The sequence below is a fragment of the Anabrus simplex genome, chromosome 1 (assembly GCF_040414725.1).
Source record: "Anabrus simplex isolate iqAnaSimp1 chromosome 1, ASM4041472v1, whole genome shotgun sequence".
Classification (NCBI taxonomy): domain Eukaryota; kingdom Metazoa; phylum Arthropoda; class Insecta; order Orthoptera; family Tettigoniidae; genus Anabrus; species Anabrus simplex.
In genome coordinates, this window is record NC_090265.1 from 808,154,760 (window position 1) to 808,177,590 (window position 22,831).

Consider the following 22,831-nt stretch of genomic DNA (forward strand, 5'->3'; position numbering starts at 1 on the left):
TAACCGGACAGTCATGAGTCCCTGAAAATTCATCTATCAGGAGCGAGTCATTAGACAGAAACGAGGAGTTCAACAAGGCTTGCTAGAAATGAACTGTTCTGGAGAGATACTGCCCTGTAAGAAGTCATGTAGAGAACAGGAGTTTGATGCAATAGTGTTCATGTGCATGTTAGTGTGTTGGTATCATGAGAAGAAACTATGTCAAGTGGAAAACTTAAGTAAACTAATAACTGTACAAAATAGTTCAATAAATTTGGTGGATAATAAAACACGCTATCTCTGTGTGTAGTAATTTTAGATTTACGGATCTCGATAACCCATCACAATATGTTTACAGCACCCTAGGCTTGCCTTAGATTCTGTTGCCAGAATTTTTCCTCGGAATGCTTTCCTTGATATGCCAGCATTCTTCAACTTTTCTTATGTTACACTCAGAAACATAGAACGTTTTTGAAGCCTATGCATTATTAGTATGTTTTGACTGATGTAAAACCTGCAATATGTTTATATTATAAGTTTCTATCTCTTCTTTATTCATCTAAAGTCATGAATACAATCCACACAATCTACTATGACTAGAATAATGATCAAAACAAAGGTAATTAATCCAATAACACCAAGTCAAGCAACAATACCTCACAAGTCACAAACTGGAAAATTTAAGAAAAGCTCAAAACAAATTACTTTATTTGTGAACTTGAGCTCAGCTGTGATGCACATGGCAACTCCCACTGCATAAGATACAAACAGGCCTTCGTGAAAAGGAGTTTATTAGACTGCATATACGAAGACTACTGTTTTTATAAGTTCATTTTAACATTTAAAATATAGTCTTATATTCGGGTCAATACGATATTTTATTACATGAAACATAAATCAACTTTTACGTAGAGAGTAAAGTACCTTTCAGTTAGTACGTGAAAAGAGCACTTCTGTCAAAGAAAAAAATTAGAGCTGTCCAGTATATCAACACAAGTAATCAAGATAATTATATTTTTTTATAGAGTGTATTAGTATTTCAGAATTCCACACACATCTACATTACACAAAACCTATGTACTGTAGAAGTTGGTAAATTCAGGATTCACTGAAATGTTTTAGTAAATCACAATGTCCTTACATCTTCATTATCACAGGCAACCATGTAACCATACGATACTTGATTACAGATACAGTATCGTGGTTCATTCGGGTCATAAGTCCAGTCAGGGTTCTCTGCATTTGGATCAACAGACGCATCAGCATCTGTACTGTGATCTTCCACTTCTGGTGGCGGAGGGGGTGAAGGAACTACTGGAGTTGGTATAGAGGCCACAGGAACTGCAGGTGGAGCAGGCAAGGCAGTTGACGCTGACGAAACAGATGCAGAAGAAGGTGTCGACGAAGCAGCTGTCATTGGTGTTGATTTCCTATAAATAGAAAAACAAATATTTCTGAGCCCAAAAACTGAAAAATATATCAAAAGTACAACTATGCTAACACTAACAATACTTGGGAATTTTGGGAAGAAAACACAAATAAACCTTTTCTAAAATTAAAATTAGAAAATAAATTTAAAATGAATGGATGCAGAGACAACAGTAATCACTGAAAAGAAATTCCATGCAAAAATTACCAATAGGACTTAAGTTTAAGATTTTATAGTGTCTAAAAAATGCCTTTGTTGGTGGGACCTAGTGTTTACAGTGCACTATGTCTTCTGGTATAGGTTAGAGCAATTTTGTTACTTTCATTGATCTTTCTCTGTCTTATCCTTGGCTTTGACAATATGAAAGTGACTGAAATATGAGTGATGCTAGTAATGCCATTCCTTATGCAGCCAGTCCCTGCTATGAATGGTGTGAAAATGTTGCTCATAGGGTCAGTTGGTGCATGCATTTCAGTGGGCTTGGCAGACTGATATGTAATAGCAACTTCTGACTCGGCGTGGAAAACAATGGGAAACTACCTCACCCTGCATTTCGCTAGCATGCCTCTTCAGCGATGCCTACGCCACCTATGACAGCTGATGGCGCAGCTGTTGAGGATCCAAACAGCCTTTCAGCTGAGGACTGAACATACACACATACAGTGTCTAAAAGAACCGAAGAAAGCTCCTGACTATATGATTTAAAAGAGATTGTCCATTAGGTTTTTTAAATTATGAATTTAAACTTGAAAACAGATAAGGTAGATTTTGTTGGCTTTTGCAATACAGTAATATAATTCACATGTTTTCATCAAGTACTATCCTGGTTTCATTATTTGAAAGACAGAGAGAAAACCATGCTGCACATCTTGCCTAACAAAATACCCTGCCTCAGAGATATTTACCATACTCATAATGTGTAAGTCCATGTTATCAGGTTTGTCAACTCTTAATCCAAGAGTATTTGTTTGATGCAGAGGATTTTGTGTAAGGAGAGTAAGTATGGCCATTGGATTTGACTGTAGACATGTCACAATGTGTTAAAAATAAACTATAACTCTGGTACGTGTTCCATTACTCAAATGTACCATACATTATTTTAGACATGTGCAGAGGCATCATATGGCTATGTTGTTGAAGCCTCTCTGTAATCTCTGATAAGTTATGTTAAAGTTATTCATCATCATCCTCCTTTCCTCTTATCCACTTCCTGCCAGGTCGAGGCATTTATGGCACTTCCCCACCTACCTCTCTCCTTCCACCATTCTTCTTACATCATGTTGTCCAGTCCAGGTTTCTTCTTCTTGCACTCCTCTTTAATGAATCGATCCACCTTGTTCTAGGTCTCCCCCCTCTCTCTTTCCCTCGTACTTCATCTCCATCATCTGTTTTGGTATTCTTTCCTCCTTCATCCTCTTTACAAGTCCAAACCATCTTAGTTTACTCTTATCAATTCCCTCATTTAAACTTACCATTCTGACCTCCTTTTCGTTCTCTATCTGCCATTCTTATCATACTTCTTAAGTATTTCATTTCTCTGGCCTGAATTCTACTCTCCTCCCTACTTGTCACTGTCCAGGTCTTAGCCGCAAAGCTCAATATGGGTGCATAATACATTTTGTACATTATCTCTCTACACTTCCTTGGTAATGCCTAATTCCAGACAAGATTTCTTACACTCTGATAGAATGCATTGCCCTGTTGCACCTCTTGCTAATCTCCATGTCTAGCCTTGTATTCTGCATTAATCACTCCCTAGATATTTGAAACACTGTCAACAATTTCAAGGCTTTGACCAACAATGTTCACAATGCCTTGTTTTTATTCTCTTGATATCACCATGGTCTTGTTCTTCTCTGTACTAGTCTTCAAACCATACTTTTCAATTTTGTTGTTCAATGCATCAGTTGTTCTTTTACTTCTTTTATGTTTATTCTCCAGACCACAATACAGTAAAACCTCGTTAATTTGAAGTCACTGGGACGCAGAAATTAAGACTTTGAATTACGTGATTCTGAATTAAGTGCCAAGTCGTAATTCACAAAATATTCTAAGACCCTTTACTGCATACAATTAATCTTGATTCACAGTTTAAACCTTTCAAATGCCATGGAAAAAAATTATTTCCTAAATGTATCCAACAAAGTGCATTTACAGTATTCAAATAATGCACTTGGATAACTCACTGAGAAATATAACGCAACGAAAAAAAACACACAATTCAAACACGAGGACTGCTGCCTCCCTTGTGCAAATGCTTTATTTTTTGGATTACTGTACTGTTTACATTTTCTAGATGCCTTGTACTGTACTTGCATGGAAAATGCCCGATGCCCTTAAAACACTGTGACGAGGGAAGGAAGTCTTATTTCAGCGTGCATGATTTCCCGGCAGGCACTTTTCTCCTTTAAGACCTTAAGCCCGTTTGGGCTCGATATTAAAAAAAAAAAACAATGCAGTTTCATCGGCATTGAAAATATCATTCGGTTCAAACAAATTGATTATATGAGCCACCCTTTATCGCCAACTGCCAACATCGCCAGTGTTCACAGATTCTGCTTCTCCACACACTGCTCGCTACATGATCTTGTGTATAATGTAACTATTTAACTATTAATGTAACTATTTTAAATAGTTACATTATACATTCAGACTAGTCAATACGGACCAAACACAATATTAACCTATCATGGTTAAGTTTATTAAAATGCCCTTAAAAGGCTGAATACAAAATAATTATGATTTCACTCAAACTTAGCAAATATGAAGCACACTGTAGACATACCAAAGTGAGTGAAAGTGAGGAAACCTACCCCTGCATGTTCTGGAAGATGCATTCTATCATGATGCGGATAAATTTTTAATTTAAATTACTCTGTAATTTTTTTTTTCTGTAAAGGCAGTTTTGAATCAAAAGTCTGATTTTTGGTAATGGGACTGACATTGTTCCTCAAATTACGAATTATTCGTATTTCTAATTAAACATTTTAAATAACATGCAAAACCATACCTCATATTTCCAGGAACGAGTGCTTCTTCGAATAAGGCGGGATTTTGAATGAACCAATTTTGAATTATCGAGGTTCTACCTGTATTGTCTGCAAATATGTTAAAGTTATTATGAATGGTAAATAAAACAGTGGTGTCAGCATATAAGAGGAAGTATAACTAGGCATCCATTCTCTCTTAATCAGATGGATAATGGGTGTGGTCCAACACTTCGAAGAGTGAAAGTATTAGCAAAAGAAAGAAAGGGAAGACCCATGAACTGAAAAATTCTCCAGCCCTCACAAACCTAACACCATTGGGATTGGAAGAAAACAAGAACTGACCAAGGGAGGTTGGATAAGAAAGACAGAAGTGAGGAGCCAGACACAAGTAAGTGGAAGTAATGTCAGATTCAGCTAGGGGAACCACCATCACCAACACACTCTCCCACATGGAGAGCCTGTGATTCACCTTTCAGCTGCCTCTTACGGCAGGGAGGGGATACCGTGAATTCTAACCCTCCCCCACCTCCAGGGTGATTAGCTAATCCCATTTCTAACTATGAGTTAATATTAAATTAAAGACCAATGAATGATTAATGATGTTTCTAAATATGTTTCCATTTTTGATAAAATCTCAAATATTAAGGAATACACAACAGGACAAATCTTCATCATAGGTATTAAAATATACTGATACCAATGGGTAATTTAATATAATTTCACTAGATATCCCCTCAATAGTAGGTTCTTCATTTTTCTACTCCCCCACCATCTTTAACACGCAAGAAGTCTTGCCCATTTTAGAGCGCAAGTCGCGCGAAGGCAAATTGCTCGCGCTTAATATTTTAATGTGCTGCTATTTTCCTTTTGCAGTGAATGATCTGATAAAAATATAAATATGTACCCTATTTAACTGCCTTTCAACTAGTACTAACATAATTACCCAGTAAAAATATTTTCTGAATATACAAAAATTAATGGAAATTTTTTGCAAAATCTGGTAAAATTAACATGAGTTTTAAAAGAGCCAGGGAGGTCGCGCATGAGCAAATTGCCTCAACATTTGCATTTTTACATTTCAATGAATAATTTGGTCACAATTCAAGATAAATCTACAGCACCACACTTCACGGAAAGCCACCATAAAGATCATGAACTTTACTTAAGAAACTTTCTTGGAAATGCAGTCATGTAAGAATGCACTAGGTGAAGGGTCGCACGAAGGCAATTTGCCGAGGCAGATGCGAGAGTGAAAGAAAACTTAAACTACTCCGGAACGCAGCAGGCAATACAATGACGATAATCAACGTCAGGCGGGAGAGAGGGAGTGGAGGGATGAAACGAGTGCCCTAAACCCTACACTGGCTAGCAATGAAATTATTAACAAATATTTCAAACGTGCGGCAAACTGCCGCGGGAGCGAACTCTCGCGTGTTAACCACACAATATTTCTGGTTCACTGTGGTCTTGATCTTTCTTGTGAGTTCACAGCAAACTGAATTTTATTTATATTAATGAAAATCTTATGTTTCATAGTTCTCATTTGGGTAAAAATGCCTCATTTTCATCCAGAACTCACTCCTTTTATTTGAGTTAATCCACACACACACAAAAAAAAAAGAAATAATGTAATTTTGTTTATATGTTCTAATGAAGCCCTGCACATAACTTCAAGGTGAAGCATATCAGGCCCATCTCGATGCTTTCTGCAAGTTAGCAGACGACTTCTAATTTGTGGCACTTCACATAAATATGTTCTGTAGCCAACTACTTTGCAATGAACTGATGATAGTGTTTATAGTTCAGTATATACCCTAACCAAATTATATAAAAACACAGTGATACTGAAGTTAAGCAGACCAAGACTGTGGCTGGAGAATGCTCCAAATAATGATGATGATGATGATGATGATGAACTATTTCATTTTAACCAAATACATTTCAAAGGCAAAGGACTAAGGAAATATTAATGGGAAAAATATTTAGATGTCCATTACCATCATGATCACTATCACTGTCATCATCATCATCATATTCACAGAAAACTTGTATTTTGTAAGAGGGTGGTGATAGTGATTATTGTGAAAATCTTATGTTGGCAATCATCCTCTATAAACAACTAACCAGAGGGAAAAAGTGGAAGGGGTCCAACACTTTGAAAAATGAAGGTAGCAACCAAAGAAATACATGGGCCAGGAAGGGCACAAAATTGGAAGACTCCCTAGGCCTTGCAAAGCTAATACTGTCAAGATCAGAAAAGAACAAGAGTTGACCAAGGGATGTCAGAAAAGATAAATAAAAGTGAAGAGCCTGGCACAAATGGAAACAATGCTAGGACTTGGCTAAGGGCCCATTGTCACCAACCCAGACTCGCAAGTTAAAGAGACCCTGGGCATTTTGTAAGGTACAGTCTCCGATATTCTATACATTATAGAATTTCATATAGTAGTTGGTTACTCAGAACGCCTTTCTATGTTGCCTTCCGTTCACCCATAAGCCCTATAAAAATCGTAAGAATAATCTGCTTATTCCTACAAATTTCCATACATGTGAGAAAGCCTTTAGCACAGCTCCAAAACATCTCTTGATATTAATACTCAATTTCATAAGATATCACATAACATGCTTACTTCTTTTGCTTCTTTGTTGTTTCCTGAATTGCAGCAATTGCCGTCTGAGCAGCCCCCGCGAGTTCTTTGCCAATACTGAACTCATGGCCATGGACACCTATATTAATCGCCTCATATGACGCTTTGAGACTTGCTGTTCGACGACCCTGCTGCATCTGTTAAAAAGAATTCGATAAATAATATCAACTTTAACAAAATCTTCAAATTCAACAGCAGTTTCAGCCTGGATAGCCAATGCCATTAAATATCCAAACTGGCAAGAAAATTATTGCTGGTGATTATGGGCAGTAATATATCTGAAGGACTGGCATACATTTCAAATACCTAGAGAGTGAATTAATGCAGAATACAAATCTGGACATGGAGATTAGCAAGAGGGTGCAACAGGGCAATGCACTCTACCAGAGAGTAAGAAACCTTGTCAGGAATAAGAAAATGTAGAGAGATAATGTACTAAATGTATTGTACACCCATACTGACTTATGGAGCTGAGACCTGCATAATAACAAGTAGGGAGGAGAGTAGAATTCAAGCCAGCGAAATGAAATACCTAAGAAGTATGATAGGAAAAACAAGGAAAGACAGATTGGGAAACAAAGATATGAAAAAGGAGGTTGGAATGGAAAGCTTAAATGAGAGAATGGATAGGAGTAAACTAAGATGGTTTGGACATGTAAAGAAGATGGAGGAGGAAAGAATACCAAAACATATGATGGAGATGAAGTTCGAGAGAAAGAGAGTGAGAGGAGAACCTAGAACAAGGGGGATCGATTCAACACAAAGGCATTAAAGAAGAAGAAACCTGGCCTGGGACAAAATGATGGAAGAGGAATGATGGAAGGAGAGAAGAACGTGAGAAGTGCCATAAATGCCTCGACCCGGCAAGAACTGGATAAGAGGAAAGGATGATGATGATGATGATGATGATGATGATGATGATGATGATGATGAATGACACACATTTTAATGCTATAAGTGAAACTAATTTAATTCATTAGTCCCAGTTTTAGAATTGGTGAGGCACGAATTTGCAGAAAGAGGTCACACAGTCCTGTTTTAGTTTATTTTCATCCTTATGTAACAGAGTTTTCAACATCACTAGCCATTAGATATTAAGTGAATGTTAAATAAAAGTGGGTCTGTTCCAGACAAAAGAATATCTAATAAACAAATACTCTCATATTTTCCACTGACTGTCATTTTTTTTAATGCATTTAAGCTGAAAATTTGTGAACAAACATTTATACCTAGTGTGGAAATGAATTTCAGTTTTCCCTCTTATTGCTAGTAACTAAATTTGTTATGTAAAGAAACTGAAGTTATTCCACAGACACACCAAAAACCACTGCAATTAGAAAAAGATATCTTTCTGCCAAATTTTGGAAGTTCATTCAAAATGAACATTGAAGTTCTGATCAGGAAATGCACACACAGGAACACTTCAAGTCAAGAAATATTTTAGTGCACCTTTGCATAAATCATCCAAGGAAATATCAGGAAATATAGGAATGGCCAAGGAAGGACATTATTAAACAGAGCCTGGATAGAACAAACAATCTTTACATTAGTTCAATGGAAATTTGTGCAGAAGACAAGAGGAGAGCTAAATAATGCCCATTCACAACCAAATTTGGCATCAAACAACATGGTCAAGACTGTTAAATTTTTGCCTCCTACTGTGATACTATAACCAGCCTACACACCGCAAGGTTTTTGAAGTGCCACAAGTAACATTATTGAATAGGTCTCATCAGAACACTGATGGTGTTCTAGGAGATTTCTTGTTGACAGCTAACACATGCTGATAAATGAATGTATCATTATATTTCTTCCTTTTTCCACTCTATTTAAAAGTTTAATCCATTCAAGTTTTATCACTCAAAACCAAGGTTGCCAGGAAATATATATTTTTGGATTCTTTTAGTGACTGGAAAATCCTTGGAATCATTTAAATGAAAGGGATAAATCCTAACAGAAACTCATGAGCCAAATTATAATGTTCAAAAATATAAGTGTAGATTCCCAAGCTCATATGGATAACAACTCTGTAAGAATGCATACTGAATCACCATGCTGTACAAATATGAGTTGGTTTTGATTTAGATGAAGTGACTTGCTCTTCATTAGCTGCTCATGGTGAAGTTAAAAGTCTGCTTTGAACATTTTGCGAATTTTGGTGGTGATCATTTAATGAATTGTAACTCCCATCTGTTAAAGATCATTTTCTTATTAAGAGGCAGAAACATTTTGCACCAACAAAGGAAAAACTTTCATCACTCTCCAGTGGACAAGGTTTACTGTTAGCAACTAATATTGTGCAAGCAAACTACATATTGTGTGGCACTTTCTACAAATCAGCAGTATCGTGCTTTCCTGCATTCGAAATGGGAAGGATCCCTCACAAGGAATAAGTTCACAGGATCTGATGTCAATGAAAAGGCAGATATAACATACATAAAAATGCGAGAAGACCGTACAATGCCTTTTCCTACAAAATCTAGACTTCAAATTACATTCAGTGGCACAGAAGTGCAAGAATTAAATTGTAATTTTTCTGAAAATTCCATATGAAGAATGAGAATGTCAATTCAGGAGGTGAAAGACATAGAATACTTGATGGCATACAAATAATTAGGGACTGGAAAAATTAGCATTACTGATACCTGTGAATTTTTCTTCTACGAGTTAAAAATCAGTTTTTTATCTAGTTGTAAGGAGTTGTGAAACACTGTGTTACCAAAATTTAAAATATGACAAAACGAGAATTTAGATTTAAAATGTGAATTTAGCAAATAAATGCAATTTTGTAGCTAATTCATTGCAAAAGCTCTGTTTTTTTATAGAAAAATGTCGAAAACTCTATTCTCAACCATTACTATTGTGCCCGTTGCATTTTCCAGACGTTTTCAAAAATGGCGCCGGAGGAAGGTATGGCCCACTCAAGCTAAAAAGAACACACAATGAAGTCATGATATCGAGATATAATAGGAGGCCATGTCTAACTGGGAACGAATGTATTCCGAAGGCGGTGCAGAACAGTGCAAGGTCAAGTAGATTGTTTTTTAAAAAAATAGAATAGAAGAGATTATTATAAAAATACACTTGAAAAATTGAACTCGCAAAGACAAAACGTGGATTGTGATCGCGCTATAAAAAAGACGAAGATTGACTAGATTTCAGCGGAAATTCATAAAGAAAAAACTAGATTGATCAAGAAGAAAATGGGATAATCAACCCATAGAAACACTGTAAATAGATAAAATACATCCAGATAAGCGGAGTTTAAATCAAATACGCATATTGGGAACTCGAGGCACAAGATTAACGATACTGCAGGGAAGTATTGTACGAACTGCAAGAGGAGAAAAGAATTAAGAAAAAGTTATTTTAATGGTGGAGAAGCTGAGAAGGAAGAAATAATTCTGAAGAATAATTAAGCTGAATTTAAAGATTTTTCGGAACAAGATAAAAAAAGTATATTATACGCAATTATAAAGAGTTAGCCAAATATAACGCAGAAGAAGGTTAAGAAGAATAATCTGAGAGAAATATTATTCTGATAAGAATTTTTAAATGACTATGTACTCTTCGGAAATGTTTAACTTTGTTGGCAGCCTGAAGAAGAAGATGAACTGCTAAGCATTCAAGATGGACCGACCTGGAAGGAGGTATCATCCTGACAGATGACCTACCCGAGATGAGAGATGGATATTGCCTACCTAGACCAATTCTGAATAAGAGAAGTCCAGCCCAACCTCAGATCCAGACCGCAAAACTAGCCATGTGACGGGCCGAAGGAGAACAACTGACGTCGGAGTAACGAGAGACGAGCTAAGTGCTTACAATTAGTATCATAATTCTTAATTGATATTATTTTTTTGGCATATGCAGTGGAATTGAATATATGTTAGAAATGATAATATTTAAGTGTGCAAGTGATATTATGCAGTGAAGTGTGTGATATTTAAGATATTAACGCTATATTAAGGCAGTGTAGAATTATATGTATATCTCACGCTTGGATCACCGTGTTTGAGCAAATAATTCAATGAAGTAGTCGAGAATACGATTAGGAATGACACAACATAACAGCTGATTGCAAAGAATTGTCATAAGGTGAAGGATATCGATAAATCTTGCGATGTATGTATGTAAAGATTACGTCACAGATGGACCGCGCGTCAGAAGAGAATAATTGAAATCAAGTACTCCTTGAAGAGCGATATTATTATTAGCAGCACTAGTAACATATGTAAGGTTATGCATCGTGATTTTATTGAAAGGAATTGAATATGGGAAACACGTATTGGCGTATTTAAGAAAGCTATATATCAGTAATTGCAAGGTATGTGTTGAAGGTTATGTGAAGTAAGAATTGACATTGTGTAGTTGAGATAATAATAATTGATCGTCGGACAAGGAAATAAGAAGATGTATGAAGTGATATGAAGCATTATACTGCGTTTTGTGGTAATTACGAGATATATATATAGGAGGTGGATAAACGTTATATGTGGAAGGTATGGATCTAATTAAACGATGAGAATAATTAAGAGGAAGTACACCGCGGGATTGACCAGATATAAGGTATGGATTGTGAATATTCATATTTAGCCGAGATTTACAAGGTGATATAATGTCAAGACAGCTGTTATGATGGAAGTATGTGAGTTGTGTGACATTTTCTCGAAACGTATGAAATACGAGATAAATGATATATTATACATATATGGTTAAGTAGACGCAAAGCATAGTATTGAGATATTCATACTGCAGATACGAATTAGATAATTTGCACAGTAGGATTTTGATTAGAACATGACGTATGAATGCATATTGAGCCAAAAATATATGAATTAAGAATTATGTGGATAGAATAGGAAGATTAATTATTTTCATTGAAGGGCCAATGTTACGAACTTGAGGGCCCTGAGAAGGGCTTCTAGGTGTGATTCTTCTCCGTTTTCCTTGACCGGGAGGTCGTATACGACAGTTCGGTCTCATCTTATTCTGATGTTGCTCAGTTAGCACCGCGTAAAGCACCTCCTGAAGGAAAAGAAACGTTCGGCTCAACGATCCTCTGAATTCTCTGCCCCATTTCAACTACAAGCAACTAAGCAGGTCTTAGAAAGTCTAAAACCTGGCAAAGCGGCAGGTGCTGATGGTATATATCCAGAGTTCCTTCTTCATCTTGGACCAGCTGCTGCTAAATGGCTTACTAACTTCTTCACAAACATACTAGAGACAGGTAACCTACCTTCTGTCTTCAAGAAAACAAAAATAATAGCTGTATTAAAAACATCTAAGGACCCAACAAAAGTTGAGAGTTACCGGCCAATAGCACTACTCAGTGTTACAATGAAGCTTATGGAAAGGCTGATACATAACAGGATTTTTGCGACAATAAACCAGCATATTCCAGTCGAGCAAGCTGGATTTAGACCTGGACGAGGATGTGAAGAACAGGTTTTAGCACTAGTTACCCATATTGAAAATGGATTTGAGAACAAAATGGTAAGCACGGGCGTCTTCTTAGATCTGACAGCTGCATATGACACCGTGTGGCAAGATAAGCTCCTTCTCAAATTTATCAGCATCATCCCTTGTCTGAAACTCTCCACATTACTCAGTAACATGCTGAGTAATAGGTACTTCCAGATTTTTTCCGAAGACTCCAGAAGTAAAGTACATAAGATAAATGGCAGACTCCCTTAGGGCTCAGTATTGGCCCCTCTTCTATTCAACCTGTACACACATGACCTTCCTGTAACTAAATCCAGAAAATTCATTTACGCGGATGACATCGCATTGGTTGCCCAACAACAACGCTTCGATGAGTCTGAGTCGACGCTTACATCAGACTTAAAGATTCTAGACAGTTACTTTTATCAGAACAACCTTAGACCAAACCCCAAGAAAACTGTTGTGTCTACCTTCCACTTGCAGAATAGAAGTGCTGGGTACAAACCAACCATACCATTCAGAGGAGAGAATCTACAGTATTGTAGTAACCCAAAATACCTGGGAGTCACACTGGACAGGTCCTTGACCTACAAGAATCACCTCTATGATGTGTCAGCCAAGATCAAAACCAGAAATAACATCCTCCAAAAGCTGGCAGGTACATCCTGGGGTGCTAATGCTCAAGTCCTGAGACCCACTACTCTTGCACTCTCTTATTCCGTCGCTGAATATTGCTGTTCTACCTGGCTTAACATTGCTCACACCGGATTAGTAGACACCCAGCTGAACCAAGCAATGCGTATCATTACAGGATGCATCCGACCAACTAACACACACTGGCTTCCAACCCTAAGCCACATACCACCTCCATCCCTAAGAAGATCACAGTCACTGCTTAACTCGTGGAAGAAAATTGAAAACAATCCTCTCCTCCCTATTCATTCTGACATAGCAGCTTCCCCAGCTAAACGACTGAAATCCAGACACCCTTCTTGGCGTACTGCAATGAATTTACAGGACTCCTCCTTTAATGTATCGAACGCCTGGAAAGAACAGTGGCAACAGCAATCCTCATTACCACATCATCACATCATTGAGAACCCATGCAAGTGCCCAGATGGTTTTTCTCTTCCCAGGCGGCAGTGGAGGATGCTAAATCGAATTAGGACCGGCCAAGGTAGATGTGGAGCCACTCTCTTCAAATGGGGATGGAAGACATCACCACAATGTGACTGCGGACAAGGGGAGCAGACAGTGGATCACATTGCATTTGAGTGTCCTTTGCGTGGTTACAGAGGCTCTATAGAGGACTTAAACTTAAATTTTGACATGGAACTTTAGTTATGAACTTGAGATGGTAGTTGTATATATTGTATATAATACAGTATTCATCATACGCTAAATAATAATAAATAATTATTTTAAATATTGAATAGTTGAATTAGAATTTTATGAAAGGTTACTAAGTAGAAAGATGATAGATTAGGAGCCGAATTTAGCGGGCACTAGGGGTGTAAAGCCTTAGCACGTTAATCGTTACTGATTAATTTTCCAAAATGACATCCGTTTGATTGAGTTCAGATTTTATCGATTAGTGGTGATGTAATTTTGAGAAGAAACTTAGAATTTTCATAATGATGTAATGATTGCAGCTGGAGAATGTATACCAGTGATACATATAATGTCTCAAGAATAGTTATGGGCAGTATTTCTGATTTTGATTTCATTTCAGAAACAATTCATGTTATGTAATGCTATATCTTTGTTTATAATAAGCCAGCGCTGACTTTTAACTTACGATTTTTTAATAACTTATTCTATGTAGTGATAATTGTAGCTCATTCCCAAAATAGTTCTCATTTCTTTTAGGCATTTCTCTAGTTAAATAAATGTGGTTCTTTATTTCCTTTTATATAATTCAGTGAGTGTTAATTTTTAGTGATAGTTAATTCTTAATCTTAGTTTGTAAGTTGATTCAATGATAGATTGCGTATATATGAATGCGGACAGCGGTGAAGTTTTGACATTAGCATTGGATGAAGATGATCGTTCAAATACTATTGCGTATGGCTGAACCATTTTCTATCTGATCCCACGTAAAGCAAAACCATATGAAAAATTTTGAGATTTTTCTGATTGAACGATATACCCTGGAATTACACCGAGCTGTCGGGAGTTATTTGCGACCTGTTCGGACCCGAGTAGGGCGCACTATTGATTGGGATTAACTGAATTATTCTTATTACTAATTGATTTATACAATGATAATATGACTTTTTTTTATCAATTATTATCAAGAAATGACATCTACAAGACATGAGATGTGAGTTGTTTTTCCCTTCATTTCTGTTTTCATACAACTTTGTTTAAAACCGATTATTATTCAAAATCGAGATCGGCACAAGACAAGATGTGATTTGTGTTCCCTTTTCCCTTCATTCCTGTTTGAACATCAGTGTGTGCAAGGTGAAGAGAATAAATCTGCAATAATCTTTGAGGTTATGGGGAGCACAGCTATAAATGCCCATGAGAGGGCTTGGCAATATTCAAATAAAGGATTACATACCACAGATTCATTGACAGTGTTTTGTAAATTTTGTAATTATAGAGTTGTGAGGGAAAAGAAGGACAGTACTGAAAAACATGTGATGAAGCGCTCGACAATCACAATCTCAAACTAAAGGCCTATTATGGAGAGACTGGACAACTGCAAACAACAGAAAATTTTCAAAGATCAATCTCAAAAGGAACAGTTGAAGTGTTCACAAATGCAAACATCCCATTGGAAAAGCTCAAAACCCAAAAGTTACGAACATGAATTACCTCATTTTCAAATGAAGATCTGCTATGTGTGAAAACTATGCGTGAGAAATATGCACCACATGAATAAAATGTAATTGAACCAATTATTAATGATTCTTTTGTTGTAATGGTAAGCCTATGAAGTTCTACAAAAATCCTCACTTTTTCTACAAGTTGCCTCTGACTGCCATAGGCTGACAACAGAAGCTATAGCTGGGAAAGAAATAAACACCCTGTAGGATGAAACAGACAGACAGAATGGGATGTTGTGAATTATCTTAAAGCAGTGTGCAGTTTTGGGCACATTAGCTTAGCTTAGTAATTGTTGGGTCACAGTGATGTTGGATTTGAATCATGTGTTAACTGGTGAAGTCTGTATTTTTTTAAACAAGAAAGTGTAAATACTTACCTCTTAAAGTCTCAGTACGGGGATTCAAAGGAAGCAAAAGCTTTTTTGTTCACTTGTCATTACTCGGTGCTGCATTCCATTTAAATAAGTACTTTCAAGACATTGTCACATATTTAAAGTCTTCGGATATGAAAGATATCAACAACTGTAGTTTTAAGCACCTAAAAGATCTGACTAACCGGAAAGCGAATGGGTTTCCTTCACATATTGTCTCTGACAAGGATCATGCAGTTGAGATGGTTGAGCTCCTTACTGAACTTGAGGGGTCTCAGTATCCAACCTCTCATTTGCCGTACCCAAACTTCATAATCTTGATGCTACGTTTTTTTCAATTTGTGAGAGAAATTATTCTGCAGAAACTAACAATGTGGTGGTTAAGCTCACTCCTTTAGAGCAAGCTGCATGCAAAGACATTGACGTAAATGCGACTCATTCTTCAAAGAGCAAGAGCTAGAATCTTTGAAAGTCAAAGACCTCAACCTCAATAATTTTGTTACAATTTTCCAAGGTCAGTGCTGTAAAAATGTCATCTTGAATAATTGGAAACCAGCTGAGCTTGAGAAACTGTTTGGTGCATCAATTCTTTCAGAAAAGGATCTGGTCTGGTTACAGTTCCCTCAAATATACAATTCAAAATCAAATGTGATATCATGCTTGCATTAATTGGGGTGCAGTAAGAGGTCTCTGCATTTGCTAAATTTGTTTTGATTTATTTTGGACCCCAACAAACAATGTTGGCAGGGAGCATGTTTTATCATGTAATTACACAGAGGTTACAAGCAGAAGGTGCAACTTGAAGAAAAGCAATGGAAAACATTGTACAATGCTTTAATTTGATCTTAATTTTCTTGTAGATTTGAGCAGTATTGTTTCATTCTCTTAAATCATTAAATTTTAGAATAAATGAAACAGGAAAATAATGCTACAAATTCTTATTTTTTAAATAAATAATCATTTTTAGAAGAAAATACTAATTTTGATAAAAATAGCTGCTAATTTTTCCAGTCCCTACATATAACTCAACAGTTTTTTCAAGATAACAGGCTTTTTGGACTACAAAAAAAATGCATTAAGTTCAAAACATGATTTGCATTAAATATTTACATCTTTCATGGAATATATAAGCTAATCACTAAGAACAAGTGGTTAAAACTACAAGCAGTAACACACCATACAAGTTTGAAAAATCTCTGCTTCAGTACTGACAGCAAATGCTCAATATGGAGGAGACTCATAAAAATTCAAATCAATATAGCAATTCTTAACATGTAATAATAAATTCATTACGTAGTCAACAGTGAAAGCATTTTGTAAGACAGCAAACTGTCAGTGTACAGAAGCCAAACCTGTTGTGTAGCAGCAATAGCTTGAGATGCTGCAGCAGCAATTGCATTTCCACCAGCACCTATGTGTCCAAGATTATAACTGACATTGGTTGGATTTGGAGGAGGAACTGCTACAGGAACTGAACCAGAACCAGCTGACGTCGGTCTTGTCTCGGGAAGAGAAGCCATAGTTTTCTCTGCAGTCACACGTTTTTCTATAGTCATTGCGGATGAATTTGAATCCCGACGTTTCTCTGCATGAGAAAAATCAAATCATAAAAATTGTTAATATACAAGAACTATTTCAGTGTAACCTACACACAAATCAGTAATACTATTGGTAACTCTCTTAAAATTAATGGGGGAAGACAAAGAGATTCAACTCTTCAAACAATTCAGTTATCATCTAAAGAAAGGAAATGGCCTTGAAAGGTAAAAGCCCATGGGGAGAATGCTTTTCAGACCAGCTGGTTAATATAGTTGATTAGATGCTAATTCCTATGTTAAAGGTTGCAGAATTAATTCTCACTCCCAAGGCGTTCCTGCACAATATTACTGACAAAGCTTGTTGACGACTGGTAGTTTAATCTGGATCAATCTGATATGATAAAAATTGACTGTATCACAGTAGATTTGGACATTCATTGTTGGACGCACTAGCAAACAAACAAACAAATAAACAGACCCATCAACATACCATCAATAGCATCCAGTACCATCATGTTTTTGAATGTTGAGAAGCTTAATATCACATGTTCCATATTTTTCGTCCAATGCAAAAGTAACAGTTAAAAATTGACAAAGTGGAAACTGAAAAGAGATGGCTTCAGATAATATTCAGTGCTGTAGTTGAGGGTATAAGCCGGTATACGCCGCACACCTTCTGAATAATTTTTCGTATAGGTACCTTATACTTTGGTTGCTTTTCTTTTTAATTTTACCATTCTGTCAGCAAGTTTTAACTCTCCAGCTATGCTCGCACATCTCCAACCGTATGTTCATACATTCAAATGCCTCATCAGTTGACCAATTTAAGCCTGAGAAACATATGAAGACGTGGCTGCAAAACCACCAATTCAAGAGTTTGCTCCAGTGAAAAATGTGATAGCAAATCAAAAGAGCCAGGCACCTTGGATTGTTATTTAATAAATAGCTGGAAGTAAGTCCAGTAGAAAACTACTGTGTAAGCAAATTAAAATTTTCAAACTAATGCATTAAAATATGATTTCTTCTTTGTCATCATAAAATGTCTTCTATATGCCTGATTTATAGCAAATTAAGGGAAGTTTGTCGTAACCCCCAGGGTGGTTTGGCATTCAGGATTTGTAATGCCCTGATTTAGAGTATAGCCTGTGAGAATTTGGAGACTACAGCACTGATATTATCAATCAGCAACTAGCAAATAGCAAATCTGTAGCTAAGGTAATGAAACACAGATGGTATGTGGAGTACCATAACGTTGTCTTTCTTTATAAACCTCGTAAGTTTGATTTTGGTCATTTATTGGGTCTTACATGGTTTTTAAATGAAAAAATGCGCTCTAACTGAATTTAAAACTCTCGTTAGTCTGTGGAGGAGCCCTGCACCTCTACTGGCCAAATTAATAAGCTTGTATGTCCAAGTGAGCTGTTCATAGATTAAAACCTCATATCGGCGACTTACGAGGAAAATAAATTTATGTTATTTGTCTCTTTACCTTAAGAACCTCGTAAGTCTGATATACGTGCTTTTTAACACTAACAATGTTACAATTTTACCGCCAGTATCTCATTGTAAAAAAGACGACAATAGAGTTACACTATGTGATCAAAAGTACCCGGACACCCCCAAAAACATATGTTTTTCATCTTAGGTGTATTGTGCTGCCACCTACTGCCAGGTACTCCATAGCAGCGACCTCATTAGTCATTCGACATCGCGAGAGAGCAGAATGGGATGCTCCATGGAACTCACGGACTTCGAACGTGGTCAGGTGATTGGGTGTCACTTATGTCAGAAGTCTGTACGCGAGATTTCCACACTCCTAAACATCCCTAGGTCCAATGTTTCTGATGTGATAGTGAAGTGGAAACATGAAGGGACACGTACAGCATGAAAGCGTACAGGCCAACCTCGTCTGCTGACTGACAGAGACCGCCGACAGTTGAAGAGGGTTGTCAAGTGTAATAGGCAGGTATCTATCCAGACCATCACACAGGAATTTCAAACTGCATCAGGATCCACTCCAAGTACTATGACAGTTCGGCAGAAGGTGAGAAAACTTGGATTTCATGGTCAAGCGGCTGCCCATAAGCCACACGTCACGCCGGTCAATGCCAAACGACGCCTCGCTTGGTGTAAGGAGCACAAACATTGGACGATTGAACAGTGGAAAAACGTTGTGTGGAGTGACGAATCACGGTACACAATGTGGCGATCCGATGGTAGGGTGTGGGTATGACAAATGCCTGGTGAACATCATCTGCCAGCGTGTGTAGTGCCAACAGTAAAATTCGGAGGTGGTGGTGTTATGGTGTGGTCGTGCTTTTCATAGAGGAGGCTTGCACCCCTTGTTGTATTGCGTGGCACTATCACAGCACAGGCCTACATTGATGTTTTAAGCACCTTCTTGCTTCCCACTGTTGAAGAGCACTTCAGGGATGGTGATTGCGTCTTTCAACACGATCGAACACCTGTTCATGATGCACGGCCTGTGGCGGAGTGGTTACATGACAATAACATCCCTGTAGTGGACTGGCCTGCACACAGTCCCAACCTGAATCCTATAGAACACCTTTGGGATGTTTTGGAACGCCGACTTCGTGCCAGGCCTCACCGACTGACATCGCTACCTCTCCTCAGTGCAGTGCTCCATGAAGAATGGGCTGTCATTCCCCAAGCAACCTTCCAGCACCTGACTGAACGTATGCCTGTAAGAGTGGAAGCTATCATCAAGGCTAAGGGTGGGCCAACACCATATTGAATTCCAGCATTACCGATGGAGGGCGCCACGAACTTGTATGTCATGTTCAGCCGGGTGTCCGGATACTTTTGATCACATAGTGTATACTACACGCCTTTCACATGTTAACTTCCCTTTTGATTGAAAATGGATTGCAGGTACTACAGGAGTAAAATCCTTGTGGAAAAAGCATTTCAATCTTATTTCGGTGAGTAATGTTACGAATATTATTTACTATTAGATAGCATTAATATTCTTTGAGTACTGCTTTTACTGTGGAAGCGTTATATTTTCAGGTGACAGTAATACTGTTCCAGAGTACAGAATGCAAAACAAGACGGACAAGGGAGTACTAGTGAAAATGGTACTGATAATATCTGCTATTCAACTGTGCTTTGGAATATATAATGAGGGAATGGTATAAGGATAACCAAAAAAATATCAAAATTCGAAAATCAAAAGACACCATAATTTTAAATTGTCTGGGATTTGCTAGTGACCTTGCTCTCCTATCTAACAATGTTCAGGAAACTCAACAACAAATTAAATCACTACAGGAAATAGCACAAAAAACTGGCCTCAATATATCCTTTGAGAAAACAGAAATCATGTTAACTGACCCACCACTCGCAAAAAAAAAAAAGTAGGAGAACAGGAAATCAAAATTGTAGATAAATTTAAATACTTAGGTAAAATTATAATATGCAACCTTAACGCAAAGCAAACATAGCATAATAGAATAAACAAACTAACCAAAGCTCAATATGTCACCAAGAACACATACAACAACAAAAAACTCTCAATAGCCACAAAATTAAAGCATTATAAAACAGTCATACAACCAGAATTAACATTCGCTAGTGAAACCATTTTCAAAACAGCTAATACTTCAGCAACAGACAGGATACTCAAATTAGAAATAAGAATAATCAGAACATGTATAAAAAATACCAAGAAAATGGACACTGGAGACTGGTTTCTAATGAAACAGTCTACAAAGAAATAGAACCGGTAATGAGCACTATCAGAAAAAATACGAATCTCATTCTTTGGTCACCTAATTAGAACACCTGGAAAAGAATCAGCAGGATAATAATAGAAAAATTGTGGAACAGTAAGAGTAATATTAAGTGGATTACAGAAATCAAAGATATGAAGGAACTACAAAACACAGTAGATGATTTGAAAAACAAGACTCACAGAATCAAGACACTCAAAAACATAGACACCAGACTACAGACCAAGATCAACAGACAAACCATGGGAAGAGTGATTTCAGACGAGGAGAGAAAATCAAGATCCGAGAGAATGAAGAAGTACTGGGCTGAGAGAAAATCGAAAAATCCATTATATAATTGACTAAAGTGAGGGCCATAAAAAAAATTTAAAAAAATAAAAAAAATCTGCAAAAAAAAAAGTGTTCACCTGTCAACTTAGTGTTAAAGACATCTAACTTGAAAATATTCAAGAGCTATCCAATTGATTCTGTGTGTTTCAGGATTCACTGAAGAGCAAAATACGATAAAGACACATTCATTTTATCTACAACTCGAGCTTTTATGGAGGCAAATACTCCACTGGAAAAAGTTGATCATCCAAAACTGAGAGGGTGGCTGGAGAAATATATACCAGGTTTGTGCAATACTATACAATTTTTCTTTGTGCGGTTATGCTAGTTTTCTCCTTTAATGATATTTAGGCCTAGATAATGCATGCTAGGTCCCTCATTTACTAACAATTATAAATCATTTAATTCATTCCAATGATGTTAAAAAGCCCTCTAATATTAGGCCCATTGATTTTTTTTTAAGGTGCTGGAGACTTGCCCACAGCTGGAAGACTGAGGGAAGTTTCTGTACCTCGAATCATCAAAGAAGAGGAGGAAAGATTAAAAGAAGCTGTGCAAGATGAGAGAGTTTCAATTATTTGTGATGAAACGACTGATAAAAAAGGGGCAATGTGTATTTATGGTTCTGATAAAAGTGCTTCGTTGTGGCGATAGTACAGTTCAGAAGTTATTTGGAGGGGGAGTGAAAGTTATTGCAAATGCTAATGCTACAGCATGTTCACAAGCAATTATGAGTGTAATTCACAAACTTGAAATTAGGTACCAGAATGTAGTTTCTATAACTTCAGATTCAGCACGTTACGTGGGCAAGTGTATAAACTCAATTAGGGTTCTAGTTTCAGAAGGGTTGGTACACACGCAGTGCTGGGCTCATAAACTGAATTTAGTGGGCAGTGTGTGGGCTGTGGAACTTAGTGCTTTGAACCAATGTGTTGTACAGGCAAAACACATCTTCCTTACATTCAATTCCTGAAGCAGAAATATGAAGACGAACCCACTAAAGCTAAACTCTTCCCTATTCCTGTGATCAACAGATGGAACTCGTGGTTTAAAAGTGTTGAGTAAATTGGAGAATATCTTCATGATCTAGCAGACTTTATTGAAACTACTAAAGACGAGAGTGTTGCTGTGAACTATTTCAAAGCCTTGACCCCAAATGAAGTAACAAAAATTCATTACCTAGCCATTTTTCTTGTTGAGCATTGCTCAAAATGTTTTAACTTGCTGCTCACATTAGAAAGTTTCAACATGACGTTAATTCATGTACTTAAATCTAAGCTTAGTGACCTTTCAAAGGGCTTTAAATTACTAGAGGATACTAGAGACAACCTCAGATAAACTTTCCAAACTAACGAAACAAATGCAGAGGCATTTAACATCTTTCTTTCAATCTGTAGGTAGAGCAAGTCTGAAAAAGCTGAACCAATTAACCTTTTCACTGCCGAGTTTTGATGACCAGGCGAGCCCTCTGGGCTGATTTTTTTTCAAGGAAGAAGCACTTTTACAGATACATAT

At 37.0% G+C, this 22,831-nt stretch overlaps 1 protein-coding gene across 1 annotated transcript in view; it reads right to left on the reverse strand.

The window, feature by feature from the left end:
- Ing3 (Inhibitor of growth family, member 3) overlaps positions 1-22,831 on the reverse strand; it is a 103,721-nt gene that overhangs the window by 22,434 nt on the left and 58,456 nt on the right. Inside the window, exons 6-8 of the mRNA XM_067136328.2 lie at positions 17,049-17,281; positions 7,029-7,183; positions 1,121-1,409 (exon numbers count right to left, since the gene is read on the reverse strand). Of these exons, the coding sequence (XP_066992429.1) occupies positions 1,121-1,409; positions 7,029-7,183; positions 17,049-17,281 (677 nt within the window). The remainder of the gene's footprint in view (positions 1-1,120; positions 1,410-7,028; positions 7,184-17,048; positions 17,282-22,831) is intronic.